Genomic DNA, 21755 nt, shown 5'->3' on the forward strand with positions numbered 1-21755 from the left:
AATATACTTGCTGATTACTGTCAGCTTCTTTCAGATATGGGAAGCTAGGTCGTGGTGGGTAGCAGCTGCTGTCAGGAGCTACAGTGCAGGGCAGCGAAGGGGAACGAGACAGGGGCAGCTACACAAATACTGTTGATCATGTCAGTGAACTCAGTACTACTGCAGAGGTGTGCATGGCGTACAAGGAAGTGCCCTGCTCTGAGAGTGATGGATCTGCTGGGATGTCCTGTGCTATAGAATAAAAATTAAACATAAGACCAAAGGCAGAGAGTTTTCTACATAGGTCTCGGAGCTATCTGTTTTCTAAATCAGCATGTCCTCATGTCTGCTTCTTTAGCACATTTCCTCTTTGGGGCAGAGATGCCTCCGTCCTGAGTTAGAAATGTACTTGCTAACTAAAAACAATGGCAAGGAAAAGCATTTTTATAAGAAATCCCATTGAGTTATTTACCCCTTCACTGGACTAACTCCCAAATGTGCTCAATTCTTCTCAGCACCAAATTCTTTAAACGTTGGAACCTAACACTAATATGCTGTATGTCAATGATACTTGAATTTAAAAAAAAAAAAGGAAAATTGGAGGAGCTAGAATTGAGGCTATCAAAAACTTCAGGTTTGGTTACAGGGAGAATACTAATTTGTTTGATAAATGAAATCCTTATGAGGTCACAAGTTCTTAAATGCATGTTGCCAATAACTATATTTTGAATGGACATTTCTGTTTAAGTTAATAAATTACTCATCTGAAGCAACAAAATTCTAAAATTTAAAGAATTATACATTGGAATTCTTTTCAATAAGATCTAATGATGTCTGTTTAAAGCATTTATAGAATTCTGATAATTACATCTTGACAGCAGTTTTTATTGTTTGTTTTTTAAAATCCCTTGGTTGTGCTGTAAGGCTTGCGGGAACTTACTACCCTGACCAGGATTCCAACCTACATTCCCTACATTGGCAACATGGACTCTTAACCACTGGACCACCAGAGAAGTCCCAGTTGAGAACTTTTTTATGATAATCTTTTAAACAGTAACTATATATCATAAGCACATAAGAAATCCTTGAATCCTTGAATATAAAGCATTACACTGTGCTGTAATTTGGAACATCGCAGGGGTTAACTTCTTGGTAGAGTTGTTAATTTCTTGGTACCATTTCTTGGTAGCAGCTTGGTAGAGTCAGCATGGCTATCACAGATTTCATGGAGTCCTGGGCCCGGGCAAATCTAAGACAGAGCCTGCCAGGCAGCCACCTACACTTCACCATGTCTGCATGGCAATGAGGATCTTCACTCCCCAAACAACTCTTCCACAAATGCCTAAACTTCCTCTCTTCATTGAGTTAAGCATCATTTCCCAGAAACTTTAGATCAGGTTATCTTTCAGGGAAGTGACTATAAAGCCAAACAGCATTACATATCCTTTGTAGGAATATGTCCATCTTTGGTAAGGATGGTTCAAGATTGTGTTCATAAAGAGTGGAAGGTTGGGGACTTTCCTGGTGTCCAGTGGTTAAGAATCCACCTGCCAACACAGGGGATGTGGGTTTGATCCTTGGTCCAGGGAGATTCCACATACGGTGGAGCAACCAAGCCTGTGCGCTGCAAATACTGAAGCCCATGCACCCTGGAGCCTGAGCCCCACAATAAGAGAAGCCACTGCAAAGCTCATGCACTGCAACTAGAGAGCAGCCCCGGCTCACCGCAGCTGGAGAAAACCCGAGTACAGCAACGAAGACCCAGCACAGCCAAAAACAAACCAACAAACAAATAACAATTTTTTCAAAAAAGATCAAAAGATTGAAAACTAGTTTTCCCATAGTTAACCTTTTCTACTTTCTATCATTCGACTTTATAAACCTTTATCTATTGAGTACAAATCTGCGCAAGGCATTGTACTACGCAGGTCAAAGGGAATAAAAACCCAGGCTGGGCTTCAAGAAACCATTAACCTAGTCAAGAGGGTAAGAGAAGTACTTTGTGACCTACACCCAAGAGAGAGTAAAGATCAAGGCCATTTTTTGAAAGGCCCAACATCTAAGCAGGCCTTAAAGAACACACAAGTTATTTTAAAACTGTGCTTTTTTTCTGGTAACAAAGCATATGTAATAAGAATTAAAATATGTACATATACAGAAGAGGAAATGAAAGTCATTCACAGAAGAGAAAATATGTATTTCAAATATATAGTCTCACTATTAATCAGAGAAATGCAAACTAAAACAATAATGTAGTATTTTTTTAATCCACCAGACTGGTTAGTATTAAGTATTGGAGAATTTAGGGGCAATGGATATTATCATCTACTGTTGGCAGGTGTTTAAGTTGGAGGGGAACTTACATATCTAGTATAACTGGACATGCCCACATGACCAGTGACTCCACTTCTGATGTCTAATTAGTGAAACACAAGTACACAGAAGGAAGTGTGAATGAAGATGTTTACCGGAGAGCATTTGTGAGCAAAAATTAGGAGCCATCCTAATTTTCCACCAACAGTGAGATGATAAAGTTGAGTGCTCAGAGGATGAGATTTTATTAAAAGTTAATCAGACAAGGAACGAAACTGGGTCATTTGCAGTGATGTGGATGAATCTAGAGTCTGTCACAAGGAATGAAGTAAGTCAGAAAGAGAAAAACAGATATCTAGTATTAAGACATATATTATACATGAAATCTAGAAAAATGGTACTGATGAACCTATTTGTAGGGCAGGAATAGAGATGCAGACGTTGAGAATGGACTGGTGGGCGCAGTGGGGAAGGGGAGGGTGGGGTGAACTGAGAGAGCAGCACTGACATATGTGCACTATCATGTGTAAAACAGACAGCTGGGGGAAGCTGCTGTACAGCACAGGGAGCTCAGCCTGCTGCTCTGTGACAACCTGGAGGGGTGGGATTGGGGGGGAGGCTCAAGAGAGAGGGGATATATGCATCCTTACAGCTGTTTCACATCGTTGTACAGCAGAAACTAGTGCAACGTTGTAAAGCAATTATCCTCCAGTTTGTTTTTTTTAAAGCTATGAAAAAAAGAAATAAGTTAATCAGAATTTGGAAAGGTGAGAGTGCTTTGGTCACCAAATGCTTGGGGCAGAAGGTTGGGTGCAACCAGCACTTTACGAGGGAATGCCAAAATGCTTACCACCCTGTGAAGACTGATGTAGTTCTGAGCAACTGAGAATTGTCACGCTTAGAATGCCAGTTGCACCCCCATGGGAAAACACTGAATGCTTATTGTCCACACATGTCAGAGCCGACAGATCCCAAAACGTACTATCAGGTACAGTATGAAGCCACTTAAAGAAAAATCTCTCTCATCTCCTCCAAATAATACAACACATACACATATAAAAGTACATAAAAGCACAAAATAGGAAGCTGATAAAATATACTCCAAACTCATAAGAATGGTCCTTAATGGAAAGAACCATGATTGAGAGTATTGTTAAGAGTTCTTAGTTTGATTAAATTTTCCTAATTTAGTTCTAATAAAGAATACATACATACATATATTAATTAACTAAAATTTGGAAAAGAGAAGACAGTATTTCTACCTTAATCCAACCTCCAGGGCCCTGTTAATGCTTATGGTATTAATTATTTTATTTTATGTACGTATTCAACTACTGTTTATTGAATTCTGGAAGTGATCTAGTACTTGGATGGAGAGGGGGAGAGAGAGACTTTTTCTCTATTTAAAGTCTGGTGGAATTTGGAGCAACAATTGTTCAGGGAGCTATCTGTGCAAAGGGAATAAGAGGAGCAAAAGCCAGGAAGCAGGCAGACACCAGGTATGTACCAGGTCAGAGCCCTGCGTAGTGGGGTGGGCAACATCCAGTTGAGTGCCCGAGGGCAGCAGCCAGGCATGGTGAGATGAAGCTGGGAGGATATTGATGCTATCTTATGCGTGGCTCTGGATGCTGACTGTACCTTGGCTGGTGTCTACAGGGCTTTTTATGGCTTAAAATGCATACACAACAGCTCATTACATAGAGTACTGATTGCCTGGGCCAAAATTCCTGTAACTGGGGCTGTGTTTAAAGTGGTTTTATTTTGTTATTCTGACTTTAGATGGAAGATTCAAATTTTAAGGGACTTGAAGCTTGTAAAATTTGGAAGTCTCTTTAAGAAAAATTAATATTAAATTATCAAAAGAGAAAAACTATTTAGAGTAAGAGATCATAATAGATTGCAAATTTTAAAAGCTGACATCAACAAAATGAAAAAGCAACCTGCTGAATGGGAGAAAATATTTGCAAATCATATATCCAATAAGGGGTTAATATTCAGACTAGATAAAGAACTGAATAGCAAAAAAAAAAAAAAAAAACCCAAAGCAATCCAATATTAAAATGGACTGAAGATCTGAATACACATTTTCCAAAGAAGACAGATGGCCAACAGATATAAGAAAAGATGCTCAACATCACTAATCATCAGGGAAATGCAAATCAAAACCACAATGAGATATCACCTCACACCTGTTAGAATGGCTGTCATCAAACAGACAAGAACTAACCAGTGTTGGTGAGGATGTGGAAAAAAAGGTTGGTGGGAATGTAAATTGATGCAACCACTATATAAAACATATGGGAGGTTTCTCAAAAAATTAAAAATAGGACTGCTATATGACCCAGCAATTCTACTCTTGGGTATTTATCTGAAAAAAATTAAAGCACTAATTAGAAAACATATGTTAAAAAAAAAAAATGTTAATTGCTGCATTATTTACAATAGACAAGAGGCAGAAAAAACCTAAATGTCCATTGATGGGTGAATGGATAAGGAAAATGTTATTAAGCCATAAAGAGTTAAATCTGGCCATTATCAACATGAGTGGACCTTAAGGGCCTTGTGACAGAAAAAAGACAAATACTGTATGATATCACTTATATGGGAAATCTAAAATACAAAACAACCAACGAAACAGAACAAAACAGGTTCATAGATCCAGAAAACAAGTGTATAGTTTCCAGAAAGGAAAGGATTGTGTGTGAATCAGGTGTGCTCGCAAAGAGTCGGACATGACTGAGCGACTGAACTGAATTGAACTGAACTGAGAGAATGAGATGGCTGGATGGCGTCACTGACTCGATGGACATGAGTTTGAGTGAACTCCGGGAGTTGGTGATGGACAGGGAGGCCTGTCGTGCTGTGATTCATGGAGTCGCAAAGAGTCAGACACGACTGAGCGACTGAATTGAACTGAAATGAACCTCTGGTTTAATTAATTGCCTACACCTGATTCACACACCTCTGGTTGGAGAAGGAAATGGCAACCCACTCCAGTGTTCTTGCCTGGAGAATCTCAGCAATGGGGGAGCCTGATGGGCTGCCGTCTATGGGGTCATACAGAGTCGGACACGACTGAAGCTACTTAGCAGCAGTAGCAGCAACCTCTGGTTATAAAATAAATAAGCCACAGGGATGTAATATACAGCATAAGGAATATCAGTGATAACATTGTAAGAACTTTGTAGGGGACAGATGGTTACTAGACTTACTGTGGTGATCATTTCATAATGTATACAAATATCAAGTCACTATGTAGTACTCTTGAAACTAACATAATGGTGTATGTCAGCTATATGTGGGTGTGTGTTCAGTCGCTCAGTCATGTTCAACTCTTTGTGACGCTATGGACCATAGTCTGCCAAGCTCCTCTGTCCGTGAAATCTTCCAAGCTCCTCTGTCCATGGAATCTTCCAGGCTCCTCTGTCCATGGAATCTTCCAGGCAACAATAGCGGAGAATGAAGGGTGCCATTTCCTACTCCAGGGGATCTTCCAGACCCAGGGATTGAGCATTGGCAGGCGGATTCTTTAGCACTGTGCCACCTATATTTCAACTAAAAAAGAATGAAATACACCAACATTTAACTATGAAAAATAAGAAAAAATAAAACAACAACAAACAAAACACCAAGTTCACAGATATAAAGAACAGATTGGTAAATGCTGGAGATGCATGTTGAGAGGGTAGTAAAATGAATAAAGAATATCAAAAAGTCCAAATTTCCTCTTGAAAGTTCTTGTCACGAGAAAAAATGATTTGTTACCCATGTGGTGATGGATGTTGACTGAACTTATTGTGGTGGTCATTTTGCAATATACACAAATATTGAATCATTATGTTGTACCCCTGAAACAAATATAATGTTATATGTCAATTATATCACAAATTAAAAAAATAAAAAGCTGACAAACTGAGAAAACAACTTATATTCATTAAATACCTGTTTAACACCCCTCCATACTTTTTTCTCTACAATTTTGGCCATATCATCTTTAGTTATTTTTTCATGTAAAACAATGTTTTACTGTAATTTTCTATAGAGAGAACAGAATAATTGTCTTTCACCTATAATTTTTTAAATTATTGATAGCAGAGAAAAGTTATTTTCAACTTCATAATGTGATGTTGATAATGAAGTTTTTAGGATTGTTGGAAAATTTGAGAACCTCTATCAAATTTCTTTCATAAATGAGCTGTAAGGGTGTTTAAAATTTTAATGCTCAGGGACTAATCTTAAATATTTTTCCAACTGATGCATTTATTTTAATTACCTCACTAGGGTCTGTGCAAGACAGAGGCCCTGAAGCTGAAGCTTCACTGACTTCACAGTAAACTCACTTCTGGTGATTATAAAAGTCACATCTGCTTTTCTTTTTTAGAGTAAACAATTAAAATGTTTGACTTAGTAAATAAAAGCTACATTTAGTCCCTAATCTCCAACGGCTTGGTTTATATTTCTAATTTTTGTACAATGTGTGAGTAAAGTCTAAACCCTAATAAGATTCTTATCAATCTTTGTTTACATATTGCTAGTAACAGGGAACTCACTACTTGTACAGGCAAACCTGTACATACTTCTATGATTTATGGCCAGAAAACCCTTGCCTACATCAGTTTACTGTTTCCTGCTGTACAGCTTTCAACAGATGGTCTCAAAGTTACTTCTGGGAGTTATATAGATGTCACTTATACAAATAGTTAAAAGCATTTAAAATGTTCTCATTTTTGTTTTCATCATCTTCAGTTTCTCCTTTTATGACAGACTTTCAGTCCCTTGATCACCCAGAGAACTTATCTCCACTGAATACTTTCCAAATATTTAAAATCGGTCTTCAAGGTAAGATTTGATGTGCAAACCAAAAGCCCAGAAGATCTCCCTATTCCAGCTGTCAGGTACATTGCAAGGCAACCCAAGATTGCATTCGTTTCTTAATAGTTGCATCACACTGCTGATTCACGCTGGACCTACTGCTGATTAAAACCCCTAAATAAGTCATGTTCCTCTGTGGCTCTCCCACATCTCCGCCAGCTGCATTAAATGACGTTTTTAGAATTTAGTGCAATAAAAAACCTTTTTCCTGCTGGGAACTGCCAAGCGAAAAAGAATGCTAATAAGCAGTCAACCTGGCTCACAAACACCCATGCAGTAGCTGTGAAAATTTTGTGAGGCAAGAGCACGCCTTTATCTCCACTCATTTCCTCAGTGATGAGTCCATCTGCCCCAGTGACTTCTGACACATTGGTTGTGACCCCGTGCAAGTAGCAACCTCCATCTTTCTCATCTCTCAAGGTGACTAATAATAACACCTGGTAGGAAAACTCTCTTATTTTCATGCTGGAACATTGACTTCTTTAATAAACCTCTTATATGATTCTTTAACTTTTGCAGAAGAGAGCAAGATATAATCTCTGCAATTTATACAACATACATGGGGCTTCCTTGGTGGCTTAGTGGTAAAGAATCCACCTGCCAATGCAGGAGGTGTAGGTTTAGATCCCTGGGTCCATAAGATCCCCTGGAGAAGAAAATGGTAACCTACTCCAGTATTCTTGCCTGGGAAATCCCATGGACAGAGGAGCCTGGAGGGCTACAGTCCTTGGGGTTGCAAAGAGTCAGACACAATTGAGCGACTAAACAACAACAGTTATGAATATTCTAGACATTGTGTTGGTTGCTGGGAATACAACTCCTCTGCTGTTTGGGATAAGGTTCATTTTCCAGAAACTTACAAAAAATAAGTTTTGTCTCATTGTCCCTGAAGAAGTGAAAAAGAGCCTGAAACTACTCTTTACAACAACACATTTGAAACAATGTTGTATTTTCTTTTCTCCCAAGGTCCACATGTTGTCATAAATGGCTCAGGGGTAATAGAGTCAACAAAAGCTTACTAAACTTCCAAAGAATAATTTTACTGGGCTTATTCAAACCCACAGCGGGCCTTGAAGTAAACTGTGGCGTTATCCCTTCCATGATACATTAACAAATCAGGAAACATCGGCCCACTAAAGCCTTTTCATAGCTGCCTCTCAGTGAGATACAGGAAATAAGCTCAACCACAGACAAAACAGATGGGCTCCATCCAGAAACACCATCCTCAGTTCCGCCTCTTCTCTCATTCCAATGCCCTTCGTGCTAGAACCTTCTGGGAAACTGCCCCACCATACTGGAGGCTTCATGGTTTCTTATCCCTTTGAGTTTAATTGTCTTAACTTAATTTGTTAATACAATTATTTCTCATTCTGCTCTGTCCTTTGAAAGACAAGCTTTCAAGCTCTTTGAATTAACCAACAGCATAAAGTAAACTTTGTATCTGTGTGTGTGTATACACAGTTACATTATAAACATACATACAAAAACCCCAAAGAGTGTTATAGGAAACACTACTATCCTTTTAAATGCTGTTTACTATTTTCTTTTCTACTTCTTTTTAACAAATATTGATTGTGAGCCACTAAATTAACTTTAAGGACATGCTTGGGTTGTACCTGATGTTTGAAAAACAATGTGAAGTCTTTTGTCATTCAGAGCCCTGAGATTTAGTTAGGAATTCACATTAGCACATTCACATTCCTAGACCCCCTGAATTATAATCTGTTTTCATCACGAGCTCTACATGATTGGTATGAGTTTAGAGTTTGAGAAGCACAGAGTTGAAGTACTCTTGGTCCTAAAAACTTTAATTCACTTCAACAATCTTGATGGTTTGAGTGTACTGTACGTAGTATTAAAGAGGGAGACAAAGAGAGCAAAGAGTGTACTAAGTAGCTTCACAGTACTTAGGAAGAAAAGAGAAAGGTCTGTGGCTAATTTAATTTAAAAAAAAATCCCCAGCTAGCTGCTATCTTAGTGATATGGCAGTAAATGATATAGAAGGGGGAGCTCCTGAGGAAATGAAATGATCAAGGAAAGCTTCACGGAGGAGGAAGACCATGAGCTGGAACTTGAAGAATAGATACAGAATTCGTTAAGTGTAAGAGAAAAGAGCATTCCAACAGGAGCAGCAGCACAAGCAAAGGCACTGGGGTTGACATATGAATGGGTCTATAGAAAACACGATGCCTACCTGGAACAGAGGGTCTATATTGAGGAATGATGCAAAACAACACTGGAAGGACAAGCGGACACAGAAACCAGTCTTGCATGTTAAAACATGAGCCATACATCCGGGTTTGATTATATACATCTTGGGGAGAAAATTTCTTCCTAACTCACGTCTACAGATTATTCACATATTTAAATAACTATTTTCCCTCTTCCTGCCAAAGAGAAGTGACATAGAAATAAGATTCTGTCCCTTCAGATTTAGGAGGACATATATTTTAACCCAAAACAGTAATAGAAATTCCTGCTTGTATGAAAACAGCTTATAGGCTCTGGAGTTGAGCAGCCAACAAAAGCACTCTTCTTTAGAGAATTTTCACTTTTTATTCATTTTCAAAATTACGCTCACTTTTTTTCGTGTTCATGACAAACATTTCTTTTTAGACAAAAAGTAAGATGGCAAGCTATCTTAATAAAAAACTTAAATATATTATATTTGAGAAGCTTTAGAATGCAAAAGAAACAGTTCTGAAAATTATTCTCACTTTTGAATGGCTCTGACATACTTTCGGAACTCTCTAGATCAAAGATAGGCAAATTCATAACATATGATGCACTCCCCTTTTCTTTTTTTTTAATTTATTTGGCTGTGCAGGTCTTAGTTAAGGCCCTCAGGATCTTCAATCTTCGTTGCAGCATCTGAAATCTTTAGTGAAGCACACAAACTCTTAGTTGTAGCATGTGGGATCTAATTCCCTGACCAGGAATGGAGTCAGCCCCCTGCATTGGGAATGCAGAGTCTTAACACTGGACCACAAGGGAAGTCTCTGCACTCTCCTTTTCTTACGGCCATGGATAACATAGCTCATTGGTCTGTCTTCTTTCTTGCTAAGCTTATGCATGGCCTCAGAATCCTTCTGAACACAATGACGATAGAACAGCAAAAAAATTAATCTATTAGGCAATCTCAACCTGAGCCATCTTAATTCAGGCTACTTCATCCTCTGTGCTTGAGTCACTCCATGGGATTGCTTTTGTATTCATTTTTTCATAGGAGTAGTGTTAGATACTTTGAATTTCTGAAAAAATGAAGCACTTGGCCATCAGAAATCATGGGTTAAGGAAAAGAAAATGTCTTATAAGCTCAGAAGATGTCAGTAGTGAAATTGGTACCATAGTCAGGCTGTGGCATATTTTATGTGACAATGTGATACTGTCCACACAAGCACGTTAAGTCTGCTGTTCACAGATGTGGCTCATCTTTCCATTGATCATGGCAAAGGATCACATCCAAATAAACAGAACCAAGCAGAGGCTTGGCAAAGAAGTTTGAAAGCTCTATGTATCATAGTGTGATACATGGGGCAGTTGTGGAAAGACTCACCACAGTCTTTCCAATCAGGAAGTTTCTGTGATGGAACCAGCTGGTCTGAGGCATTGTCCATTGCCGTTCTAAATGCCCACATTTACAAATGATAGTAGCAGAGCTAAATGGGGCTGCTAGCTGCCCCAGGCTTTAGGAAGCATACCTGAGTGATGACAGAGCCAGAGTATGTCTCTGGTCACAAAATGCACTAATGGTGGGGCCTCCAGTGCTTTTTCGTGGAGTCAAGGCCCAGCTAAAAGGAAACAGACTGAGGGGTGTGATAATTCTGTGGGAGTTGGAAACCAGGCCAGACCTGTTCTTGAAGCAACCCGAGGAGTGAGACAAGAAGTTCTCAGAGGTGGAAACCCAGAAAGAGAGACAGAGACTCAGAAATCCAGAGACACAGAGGGACACAAAGGGTCAGAAATACGTAAGCCAAGAATTGTAGAAAGAGAGATATAGAGACCTGGAGACTGAGAAAGCAAGAGAAAAAAGCAAGAGAGTTCCAGAAAAACATCTATTTCTGCCCTATTGACTATGCCAAAGTCTTTGACTGTGTGGATCACAATAAACTGTGGAAAATTCTGAAAGAGATGGGAATACCAGACCACCTGACCTGCCTCTTGAGAAGCCTGTATGCAGGTCAGGAAGCAACAGTTAGAACTGGACATGGAACAACAGACTGGTTCCAAATAGGAAAAGCAGTACGCCAAGGCTGTATATTGTCACCCTGCTTATTTAACTTCTATGCAGAGTACATCATGAGGAACGCTGGGCTGGAAGAAGCACAAGCTGGAATCAAGATTGCCGGGAGAAATACCAATAACCTCAGATATGCAGATGACACCACCCTTATGGCAGAAAGGGAAGAGGAACTAAAAGCCTCTTGATGAAAGTGAAAGAGGAGAGTGAAAAGGTTGGCTTGAAGCTCAACATTCAGAAAACTAAAATCATGGCATCTGGTCCCATCGCTTCATGGGAAATAGATGGGGAAACAGTGGAAACAGTGTCAGACTTTATTTTTCTGGGCTCCAAAATCACTGCAGATGCTGATTGCAGCTAGAAAATTAAAAGACGCTTACTCCTTGGAAGGAAGGTTATGACCAACCTTGATAATATATTAAAAAACAGAGACATTAATTTGCCAACAAAGGACCGTCTAGTCAAGGCTCTGGTTTTCCCCGTGGTCATGTATGGATGTGAGAGTTGGACTGTGAAGAAAGCTGATCGCCGAAGAATTGATGCTTTTGAACTGTGGTGCTGGAGAAGACTCTTGAGAGTCCCTTGGACTGCAAGGAGATCCAACCAGTCCATTCTAAAGGAGACCAATCCTGGGTGTTCATTGGAAGGACTGATGCTAAAGCTGAAACTCCAATACTTTGGCCACCTCATGCGACGAGTTGACTCACTGGAAAAGACTCTGATGCTGGGAGGGATTGGGGGCGGGAGGAGAAGGGGACGGCAGAGAATAAGATGGCTGGTTGGCATCACTGAATCTGTGGACATGAGTTTGAGTGAACTCCGGGAGTTGGTGATGGACAGGGAGGCCTGGCGTGCTGTGATTCATGGGGTCGCGGAGAGTCGGACACGACTGAGTGACTGAACTGAACTGACCAAGAAAGGCACATGTGGAGGCTCACGTAGGTAGCCAGAAATACATAGGAACTAACAGAGACCCAACCAGTGTGATCCAGGACACAGGACAGTGATCCAGGACACAGAAGTAAAGAACCCCAAGTGACAGAAGGACTCAGATCCACAGAGCCTGACTTGGGTCAGTGGACCCAGGAAGATCAGAGACATGTGAGAGCCTAGGGCAGAGCCACCAGGAATGGGGAGGGTGGGGATGAGTGCAAAGTGCATCTCATCCCAGCAGAGATCCTGTCCAGTCCCCAGGTCCTCCTGCAGTGCGCACAAACGGCTGTAACACTGAAAGAGCATCATTGTTCTCCCCGTGGCTGGGGATCAGGGAATGTGTGATTTGGGAACCAAATTTCAGAGACTGACTAGAAAGACTGTTTCCTGGATAAGAGCTGGAGGGGGACTTGAATGACTGGGCAGACATCCCAAACTAGAGGCTCTCTCAAGAAGGCTCATATCTGAGTGGAAGCAAGCTTGACTCTGCACTTGGTCTGGTTACCCTTACAACCTAAACATCATGAAATGCTGCTTCAGGGAGGGTAATTGTCTTCAGACTGTAGTTGCCATTGACAACCTACCATTGTGGGCTGGGACAGGAGACAGAGATGGCCACTTTCAGGAAGCTAGATCTATAGGAAAAAAGTCCCAAATTTTCAGGGAATGTAAAAAAAGAAAGATCCTTGTTTCACTATCTCCTGTCTATTTCATTGTTTAGATGATGATTCCAACCAAGGTCAATGTTTCCCAGCAGATAAACCATTTGTTAAGAGGACTGAGTGAGTCTGAGGGTAATATATACAAATACATCACCAGGGTTCGTGATGATGTCACGAAAACTGAAGTCAGGGACCTTGAGTTCTTGTCTTGGTTTTGACCCAACTTGAGACAATTCGGATATTTAGACATCTGCTCTTTGTCAAGTGCTGGGCTTGGATGGAATAGACAAAGATGTGTAACCTACAGCCCTGCCCCTGGGTTGCTCATTGTCAAAAAGAGTACTCAGTGCTCAGCCTGGAGCAGATGTCCAAACCTCTTAGGGCCTTAGGACTGACATCATCTGGAAATGATTCTAAGACTATGTGGAGAATTAATCCAAAACATAGACAAGACTGGTGGTGAGTCAGAATGCTATGAGCGGTAAAATGAGACCCAGGCAACTTTAGATTTTTATAATGATAGAGCAAACGATGGATGAATTAGAAGACATTCATGACATTAAGACTGCCAAAAAAATTTTGATGTCATTTTGAAAAACTATACAAAAGCAGAACTCATTCTTATTTGGATATGAATCCCTTGTTTTTAGCTCAGAGGAATTACTGGCTTCACCCCTGTTCCTTCCTTACTATTCCCAAGTCCTCACTCTAGTTTCTTTTTCACAGATCTGTAAACTCCCTCACTCGTTAGCTTTCTTGGCTCTGAACTCAATGCTATGCATCATGCTCAACTCCCAGATTAATCTATCCCAAAACAAAGCATGGTGGCCACACAATTCCATGTTCCTGTAAATGTTCAATATTTCCATACTGTCAAATGAAGTTTGACCGAAGTCCAAACTCCTAATCTATTATAAGGCTTTCTGGAATTTGGACCAGTCTAAATATTCAGATTTTAAAATAGAGAAACAGGCTGCCTGAGGAAAGACCAGAGCCAGAATCCACTTTGAGAAAGAACCAAAAGTAGATGAAGAAGATATACGGTACCAGAAAGCCAGAGCAAAATTATATACATGGTATGACCGCAATTCCATCTGTGTGTGTTTACAGAAAACCGCTTTTGAAAGACTGGAGAGAAGGTGACTAATATGTCATTTTGGGTGCTTTTCTTTGTTCCCCAAATTTTCAATTATTAATGCATTTATTATTATTTCAAACTGTGATGGATAATATCAGATATATAAGAAAGTAGAAAAAGAGTATAAATAACACCCACATATTTAAATAATACCCATATGTTAGGTAAAATAATTTTTAACTTTTTGCCGTATTTTCTTCCTATGTATTTGGGTGAACATTTAAAAGTAAATTACAGATATCACAGCACTTTAATCTTAAGTAATTCGGCACATGCCTCCAAAAAGTAACCTTGTCTGACATAGCTATATTTTTCTCAAAACAAATTGAACTCTTGCCTTTATGCTTTTTAAACTTTAAAGATTTTTAAACAAAGCAATTCTAACAAGAGACAATGGGAGCAGACACTAGTGGGCAGGGAGCTGGGGGCACAGGACTACAGGGAGCCTGGAGGTGACCAAGCGACAGCTAAGACTCAGCTACCCGGCTGTGGTAGGGTTCAGATACGGGCCCACATCAGGGAGCAGGAGCCAGAGTGTGTGGGCTCAGATCAGGAATTTATCCTAGCTGATGGGACAGTTGTGGGGAGGGAGTTGGTGGGAACAAGAAATTAACCGAGGTTTGAAAAAAGGGTAAGGTTATGACACTAGAAACCAGACGAGGACAGCCAGGTGGCAGTGTTCTCATGGAGTGCACCTCTCAGAGGTGGAGACCAGAGTCAGGCTGAGCGCTGAGTAATGACTGGGTCCCAGGTCTGGGAGGGTCCGAGCCCATGTGGATGGTTTCATTTTCTGAATATCCACATGTTTTTCCACTTCTACTGTGTTCTTCAAGCCATTTTCTCTTTAGAAAATGCCCCTCTCTCTGCCTGCCACTGACAGAAATCCGATGGCTCGCCTTCCTTGCGGCCATCTGCCGTGTGCCCTGCGTCGACACAGTGATAAGCCCCGGCCCCTCTACCCTGCCTTCTAAGCCCACCCACACCGGCACTCCCTGGCCTCTGCACTCTAGCTCCTCCAGGGGATGGCCTTACTGCCAGCCTCTCCCACACCGCCTTGCATAATGTCATCATTCCACAGACGGCTCTGTGAAGGGACAGAAGGGAGAATGAATCAGACAAAGTGACCCCACTCAGTGTGGAGAACCTGTGCGGCCAGACTCCCGCATGTAAGTAGGAGGAAGGCAACGTTACCCACAGAGGAACAGAAACACAACAAGCAAAGAGGAAATGCGGTTGCTTCAAGCAGAGGTCAAACTGCACTACAAGTGACATACTCTTGCTCAGCCACAACAGGATCACCCTCATGTTTAGAGTCCAAGATTACAGAATTGTGCCAGAAGAGGAACAAGCTTCATTGCTCTACGTGGCATCAAGTAAACAGGTTCCTTTAAAGCTTTGACTCTACCATGTTTTTTTTAGCCTACTCAATCTGTCTAGCCTAGAAGAAAGGAATCTACCCTCAAGTTTTAAAAGTTCTGATGAATTAACGTATTAATCTGACTTTGTGTGCATATTTATTATATGAAGAATGTGAGAGAATAATGTCTTTTAGTAAAAAAAAAAAAAAATGTTTTGGTGGTAGTCATCACAGAACTTTTTTTTCCCCTCAGTTCTCACTAGCAGTAATAGTGCAGGTAAAAAGAGAGAAGTTTGACAGAAATTAGGAAGTTATATTAGTGGAGAAAAATGTGTGCTCTGGAGCCATACTCCTGGATTCGAAGTTTTGTGAGCTTGTAAACTCGGGCATGTGATATTAATAAAAGCTCTGTCCTTCATTTCCTCGTTTGCAAATAAGAATGACGCAAGTGGTAGTATCTATCCCACATTGATGTGTTAATTTAATAAGTCACACAAGCAAAAGGCTTAAAATAATGCCTGGTATATGGTGAGCATCCAGCAATGACTACTTGCCATCTTAGAACATTTGCCTTCTTTCATCTCGTGGAAGGAGTAGCAGCTTTGGAGCAAGTTCCTACGCACTGTCAGGGCACCAACATCGAGGTCTGTGACCTAGAAACAGTTCACTTGACTGACTTGAAGTCACCTCCTACATTTATGAAATGAGCATTATCACACTGTTCTGATGGTGATATTGTGAAGGTTAAATGGTATGAGTGGCCTGGGGCTGGCACGTGACTCTCAGAACAGGAGAACAACCTGGTTCCATGGGATAAGCATGGACTGGGGACCCAGACTCTCTAGGCTGCCAGGCAGTCTGATTGCTCTGCTGATGAGTCTCCTTGGATGCGGAGCTGGAACATCAGTATCGTACAGAGTGAGTGCATGCAAAACGCCTGCTTGCGGTGAGCACTTGCTTTAGTTGTCATTACTCACTCCCTAGGTCAGTAAGTCACCATCTGAGGGCCAGTTCCTGCCAAGGTACAAGCTTTTGTTTCAACTGTGAGCCAAGGGGAGTTTTATGCTTAAACAGTTAGGGGAGAAAAAAAAAAGAATATTTTGTGACTCATGAAAATTATATGAAATTTAAATTTTAGGGTAGGTCCTTAAATAACATCGTGTTTGCACACCATCACAGTCATTTGTTTTTGTGTTATCTATGGCTGTTTTTACCCCGCAGGGGCAGATGTGAGTAGCTGAAGCATAAGTCACAAAGCCTGCAAAGTCTAAAATATTTATAACCTGGGTTTTGACAAAAAGGTTTGCTGACCCTTCATCTGGTCTAACCTTCTCTTAGAGGTGAGAAGTGAGAGACCTTTTAATGAATTTATTTTAATATCCAGAGCTTAGACTCTACTTTCTTGACTTTGACCAACACAGCCAAACACAGATACTTTCTTATCAAATTTGAAACTTGGGAAAGTATATATATGTAACAAAAGAATATTTTGTAAAGGAATATTTACTATATTTCTCACTTGAAGGAATATGTATGACTAGATAATTTGAATAATTTTTTATTTTCTTTTCACATTTTGGCCCCACAGCATGTGGGATCCTAGTTCTGCAACCAGGGATTGAACCCACGTCCCTTGTAATCTCTGGACCACCAGGGAAGTCCCCATGAATATTTAGTTTTAAAATACCCTAAAATATTTTTATTTCACCGTATCCCTTTTGTGTCTATAGTTATACTGTTTACAAGGGAGCATCCTTAAACAAACTACACACCCTCACCATTCCTCCGTTGTTTTGTAGGAACTTCTGTTATAATAAAAGCATTGTGGGAATTTTAAATGGTTGAAATGAAAGTGAAACTGTTAATTGCTTTGTTTGTCTGACTCATTTCAGACCCCACAGACTGCAGTCCACCAGGCTCCTCCTCTGTCCTTGGAATTCTCCAGGCAAGAATATTGGAGTGGGCTGCGATTCCCTTCTCCAGGGAATCTTCCTGACCCAGGGATCAATCTTGGGTTTCAGGCATTGAAGGCAGATTCTTTACTGTCTGGGCCACCAGGGAAGCCCTTAAATGGGGACGATCCCCTGGAGAAGGGAATACTCACTCCAGTATTCTTGCCTGGAAAATTCCACAGACAGAGGTGCCTGGTGGGCCTACAGTCCATGGGGTCCCAAAGAGTTGGACAACACGAAACTGATTAGCAATTCTAGCCTAGTTTGTTCCCTAGGTGGTGTCTCAAATAGTCATTATTTGTTTCCTTTCTCCATCACTTAATTTTGAAAGCCTCACACAGCCTGCACTCTGTTCCCTGTCCACCTTCTCCTTCACACGGACTATCCTCCACTGCCCCTCCCTTCCCACCTCCCCACACCCCATTCAGCTGGTGTGTAAGTGAAGCTGAGCAACCACTGCAGATTGTGTTATTTCCCCTTTGCTTCTAGCTGCGTGAATATGTTTAGGATGAAGAAAAAAATGTTTTTAGGCTGACACTCAAAATGAGACGCAGAACTGCATCCAAGTTGCTTGATTTAGGTACTTTAGAGAGAATAAACGCGTCTTCTGTGCAAATCATGTGTGTCCTAGAAAGGCAGGGGATGGAGCTGCTGCAATTCAGGGTTTAATTTACATAGCTGACAGATTCCAGAGCCCAGAGGAAAATAGGGACCAAAGAACAAAAATTCATGACATGTCTTCAATTTAACCATCACCTTATCTGTTTGTCTGTATCAAAAATACAAATGTTAAGAATCTACCTAACTTCTCAAATAATTCTTTAAAAACAACTTTAAAATGAAGGCAATAAAATCAGCCCCTTTTTATCTACCAACTGCATTAAATCATTTTGTTTTTAGGGAGCATTTGAAAAACTGAATTAATTAGAATTTAGGGGTAGCTGGATTCTGAGGTGGCACAGTAGTAAAGAATCTGCCTGCCAATGTAGGTGACGCAAGAGACACAGGTTAGATCGATCCTTGAGTCATGAAGATCGCTTGGAGTAATATATGGCAACCCACTCCAGTATTCTTGCCTAGAAAATTCCAAGGACAGAAGAGTCTGGTGGACTACAATCCATGGAGTTGCAAAGAGTGAGACATCACTGAGCCTCTACATCCCACTTGTGGGTAGATTCTACCTAACCAGTAGCTTTTGGGTTCAAAGAAGTTTCACTTTATTCAGAATTCCGCCAGAGACAAGTCATTTTCAACTTTTCTCAGATCCTATGACCTACGAGAAGTGAATCAGGATTGTCCTAGAGGGACAAGAGCTCAAGTCCATTATTAAATTCTCAGGAATTTTGTAAGCTTGTTGTTAAACTTTTGGCAGCTTGAAAATGCCCATGGTCAGAGTATTTATACCTGGGAAACAGGGCCATCTGTCAGCCAGGTGATATATTAACCCAACACTGAGTATTAAAAAAACAAAAAATGCTCTTGTGGTTTCTTATCAGGATGATGAAAATGTTATAAAATTGGTTTATGGTGATGGTTGTAGCACTCTTTAAAGCCACTGCAAATTATTGAACTGTACACTAGAAATGAGTGAATTCTATGATCTGTTAAATAGATCTGTAAAAAACTGGTAAACAAATGCTCCCAAACCCACAAATGAAATGTCAGTATCTATTTATTCATGGCTTTAAGATTCCTCATGTACATACTCAACAAATGAAAAACAAGGGCACACTGACTCAGTGCTTCTGCCGGATTTCTGTTCTGTGCAGGGATTCTCAACTTCAGTCTCCCTCTGGAATCACTTGGAAACTTTACAAAGAAAATGCTTACCTCCCAAGACACTGATGCCATTTGTCTGGTGGGTGGCCTGGGCAGGGAATTTTTTTAAACTCCTTAGGTTATTCTAGTTCATGGCCAAGGTCAAGAAACAGAACTGGAGAGCAATTTCCCTAGACAACTGTAGCTGGCTTGTTGTTACAGAAACCAGCCTCCAATGTTTAAGGCATTTCCAGGCCTCCTGAAATATAGAGGTCTGGACATAAAAGCACCTTTTGGGGGTAACTGTGAGTTGCAGTGGATGTCCATCTCCACATGTAGAGGAAAGACACCTGTTTCCTTGTGGGTTTTACCTGTAGTCATTTCCTGCTATGGGCTCTAAGGTGGGGAGAAGAGACAGCATTAGCTCATCTTTGTCATCAAGTGCCAAGGGTACTCAATCACAGAGTCTAGGTTCAAGGATTGTTGAATTAAGGGAGCAGAGCTGAGTATTTCTTTTGTTTCTTCTCCTTTGGGGCTTCCTACCAATTGTGGGCTGGGAATCTAGACAACCCATCGCATAAAGAATGATAGTTTAATAAATTAATAAAGATCTAAGTGAGAGCCCAGCTTCCCACTTTCGTGCCTCGGCTTTGTGATGACTATTTTGGATGCTCAGGGGGAATTTTACCTATGCTGTTTGGGGATTTGGTCCAGGAGGCTAGAAGTGTCCTGGAGCTCTGACTCCGCTCCCCATAATGGGAGTTTCCTTTATTGAAAAGTCTAGCTGTTATGTCTGACTTACCTCATGAAGGTAGAGTTCAATTCTGAAGCCTCAAGTTTAAAATCTAGTAATAAAGACAGGACTTGCTGAGAACTCTTATAGTAATACAACTCCAAAAGATACAATCTCTGCAGTCTTCATGGAGAGAGAGTTCATCCCTACTTTAGTTTTTCTCTGATTAAGAACACAGACCTGGCAGATTGGAAACCTGACTCGTAATTGATGGGTGGCCACTGGAACTGCTTCAGTCCCTTTGGTGTTGTTCCCTTCCTTTGTAAGATGGAGATGAGTAAAGGTCCTCTGCCCTGGGTGTTTGTGAAGATCAGAGCTGTTTAGCAGGACAGCAGGTGCAGGGCTTGCTTCGAATCACAGGTGTCAAAACCAGCCTCGCCAGTCTATTCCTGGTGCATCCGGGGAAAGGAGCAGTTTCTCTAGGAAATCCCCCACCCTTCTCTTGTGCAATACTTGCTTCTTTTATTAAGTATCCTGATGAACTGTCTCATCTGGTCCATTTCTAAAGACAGGACTATGATGACTTAACCTACCTAAATGTACAGCCTGTTTGGAGCAGAAAGTTTATCCCCTTCCTGAATGGTTAGTATCTGAAAGGCTCAAAGTTGCCCTTCCAGACATGCATGCATACAACAGGTCACAAGTGCAGCGCCGGGAGAAAGAGACACATACGGGACACGGCTGCACACACTTCCTCATTCTTTCTCTTTTGAAAAAGTCCCTCTCCCTTTCAGCAGGGTCTAGGCTTTCTGTTTATTTCACAGCTTGGAGCTCAGAACTGTTGAACAGCATGTTTATTTATAAACCAGATCAATAACAAGAAGGAAACCCAGCAACATCAGTGACCACACCCCAATTCTGTCCGTAATCTCAAAGAATGTCCAATATTTTATTTTTGTCCCATTTTCTTCACCTACTTATTTTTTAGATCTGCAAAGATGATACATGCTTTCACAGTGGAATTGGCCCCACACAGAGGTGACTATGTACTGTCCTTTAAGTAAAAAGATAGCAGATTGGGGAGGCAGAGAGAGACAGTACTAAGGATAATCACTCATCAAGCTGAGCATTCAGGTGGGAGCAGTGAGTTAAGGTTCCCCCAAGAAGCGCTTGGAGAAGGGGACCTGCCCTCTTACCCCAAGTCCTGGAGCAGCTCCACATCTCCATCCGACCTGCTCCACAGATCTGAAGGATCCTGGGTGCTCATCTTCCCTTCTAGAGATTCTGCTCTGCCCATTCACGCCCCTCACGTCCACGAAGCCCCTGCCAAGCTGCTCTGGGTAAGAGGCAGAGAGGGAGGGCTCTGCTGTTCCTCACAGTCTCCCCTCCTTGGTGAGACCCAAGCCGGCTGTAGCTGCAAGTCTCCAGCCAGCAAGGAAGTGAAACTTGTTACTCCTCCCACTGACACTCACCACCCCGGCCCTGAGACACTGGCAGGAGTGTTGTGTCAGTCAGGAAACATGCAAAGTTAGGTAGACACCCCTGAGGACGCCCACACTGCTGCACGCAACACGCGGTTACTGTCAAAGGAGATAAAGATGGAAGTACTCCAACTGAGATTGACTGGTAACTCCGACTCTCCTCGCGAGGCCAAACCATCATTTTTCTTAAAGCTGTTTGCCTCTGGTTTGTAGGGGATGCATTCCATCACCCCTGCCTTCTGTCTCACACACAAGAAACACGGAGGTAGCTTCTAGGTCAGAAACATCTTTCAAGGGGGTAAAGAAATCAGACTTGAACCACTAGCTTCTGTCCTAA

General features: G+C 41.2%; 1 protein-coding gene across 4 annotated transcripts in view; it reads right to left on the reverse strand.

Moving 5' to 3' along the window:
- DAPP1 (dual adaptor of phosphotyrosine and 3-phosphoinositides 1) overlaps nucleotides 1–21400 on the reverse strand; it is a 57750-nt gene extending 36350 nt beyond the window's left edge. The window contains exon 1 of one of the 4 annotated variants that reach the window (XM_055434663.2): nucleotides 21134–21400. In XM_055434663.2, the coding sequence (XP_055290638.1) occupies nucleotides 21134–21234 (101 nt within the window). In that variant the 5' untranslated portion in view covers nucleotides 21235–21400. The remainder of the gene's footprint in view (nucleotides 1–21133) is intronic. The other 3 variants (XM_055434664.2, XM_055434661.2, XM_055434662.2) reach the window with 3 other exon arrangements.
- Between the last annotated feature and the right edge of the window lie 355 nt (nucleotides 21401–21755).

The sequence above is a fragment of the Moschus berezovskii genome, chromosome 5 (genome assembly GCF_049115385.1).
Source record: "Moschus berezovskii isolate FMDL1 chromosome 5, NW_MosBer_1.0, whole genome shotgun sequence".
Classification (NCBI taxonomy): Eukaryota; Metazoa; Chordata; class Mammalia; order Artiodactyla; family Moschidae; genus Moschus; species Moschus berezovskii.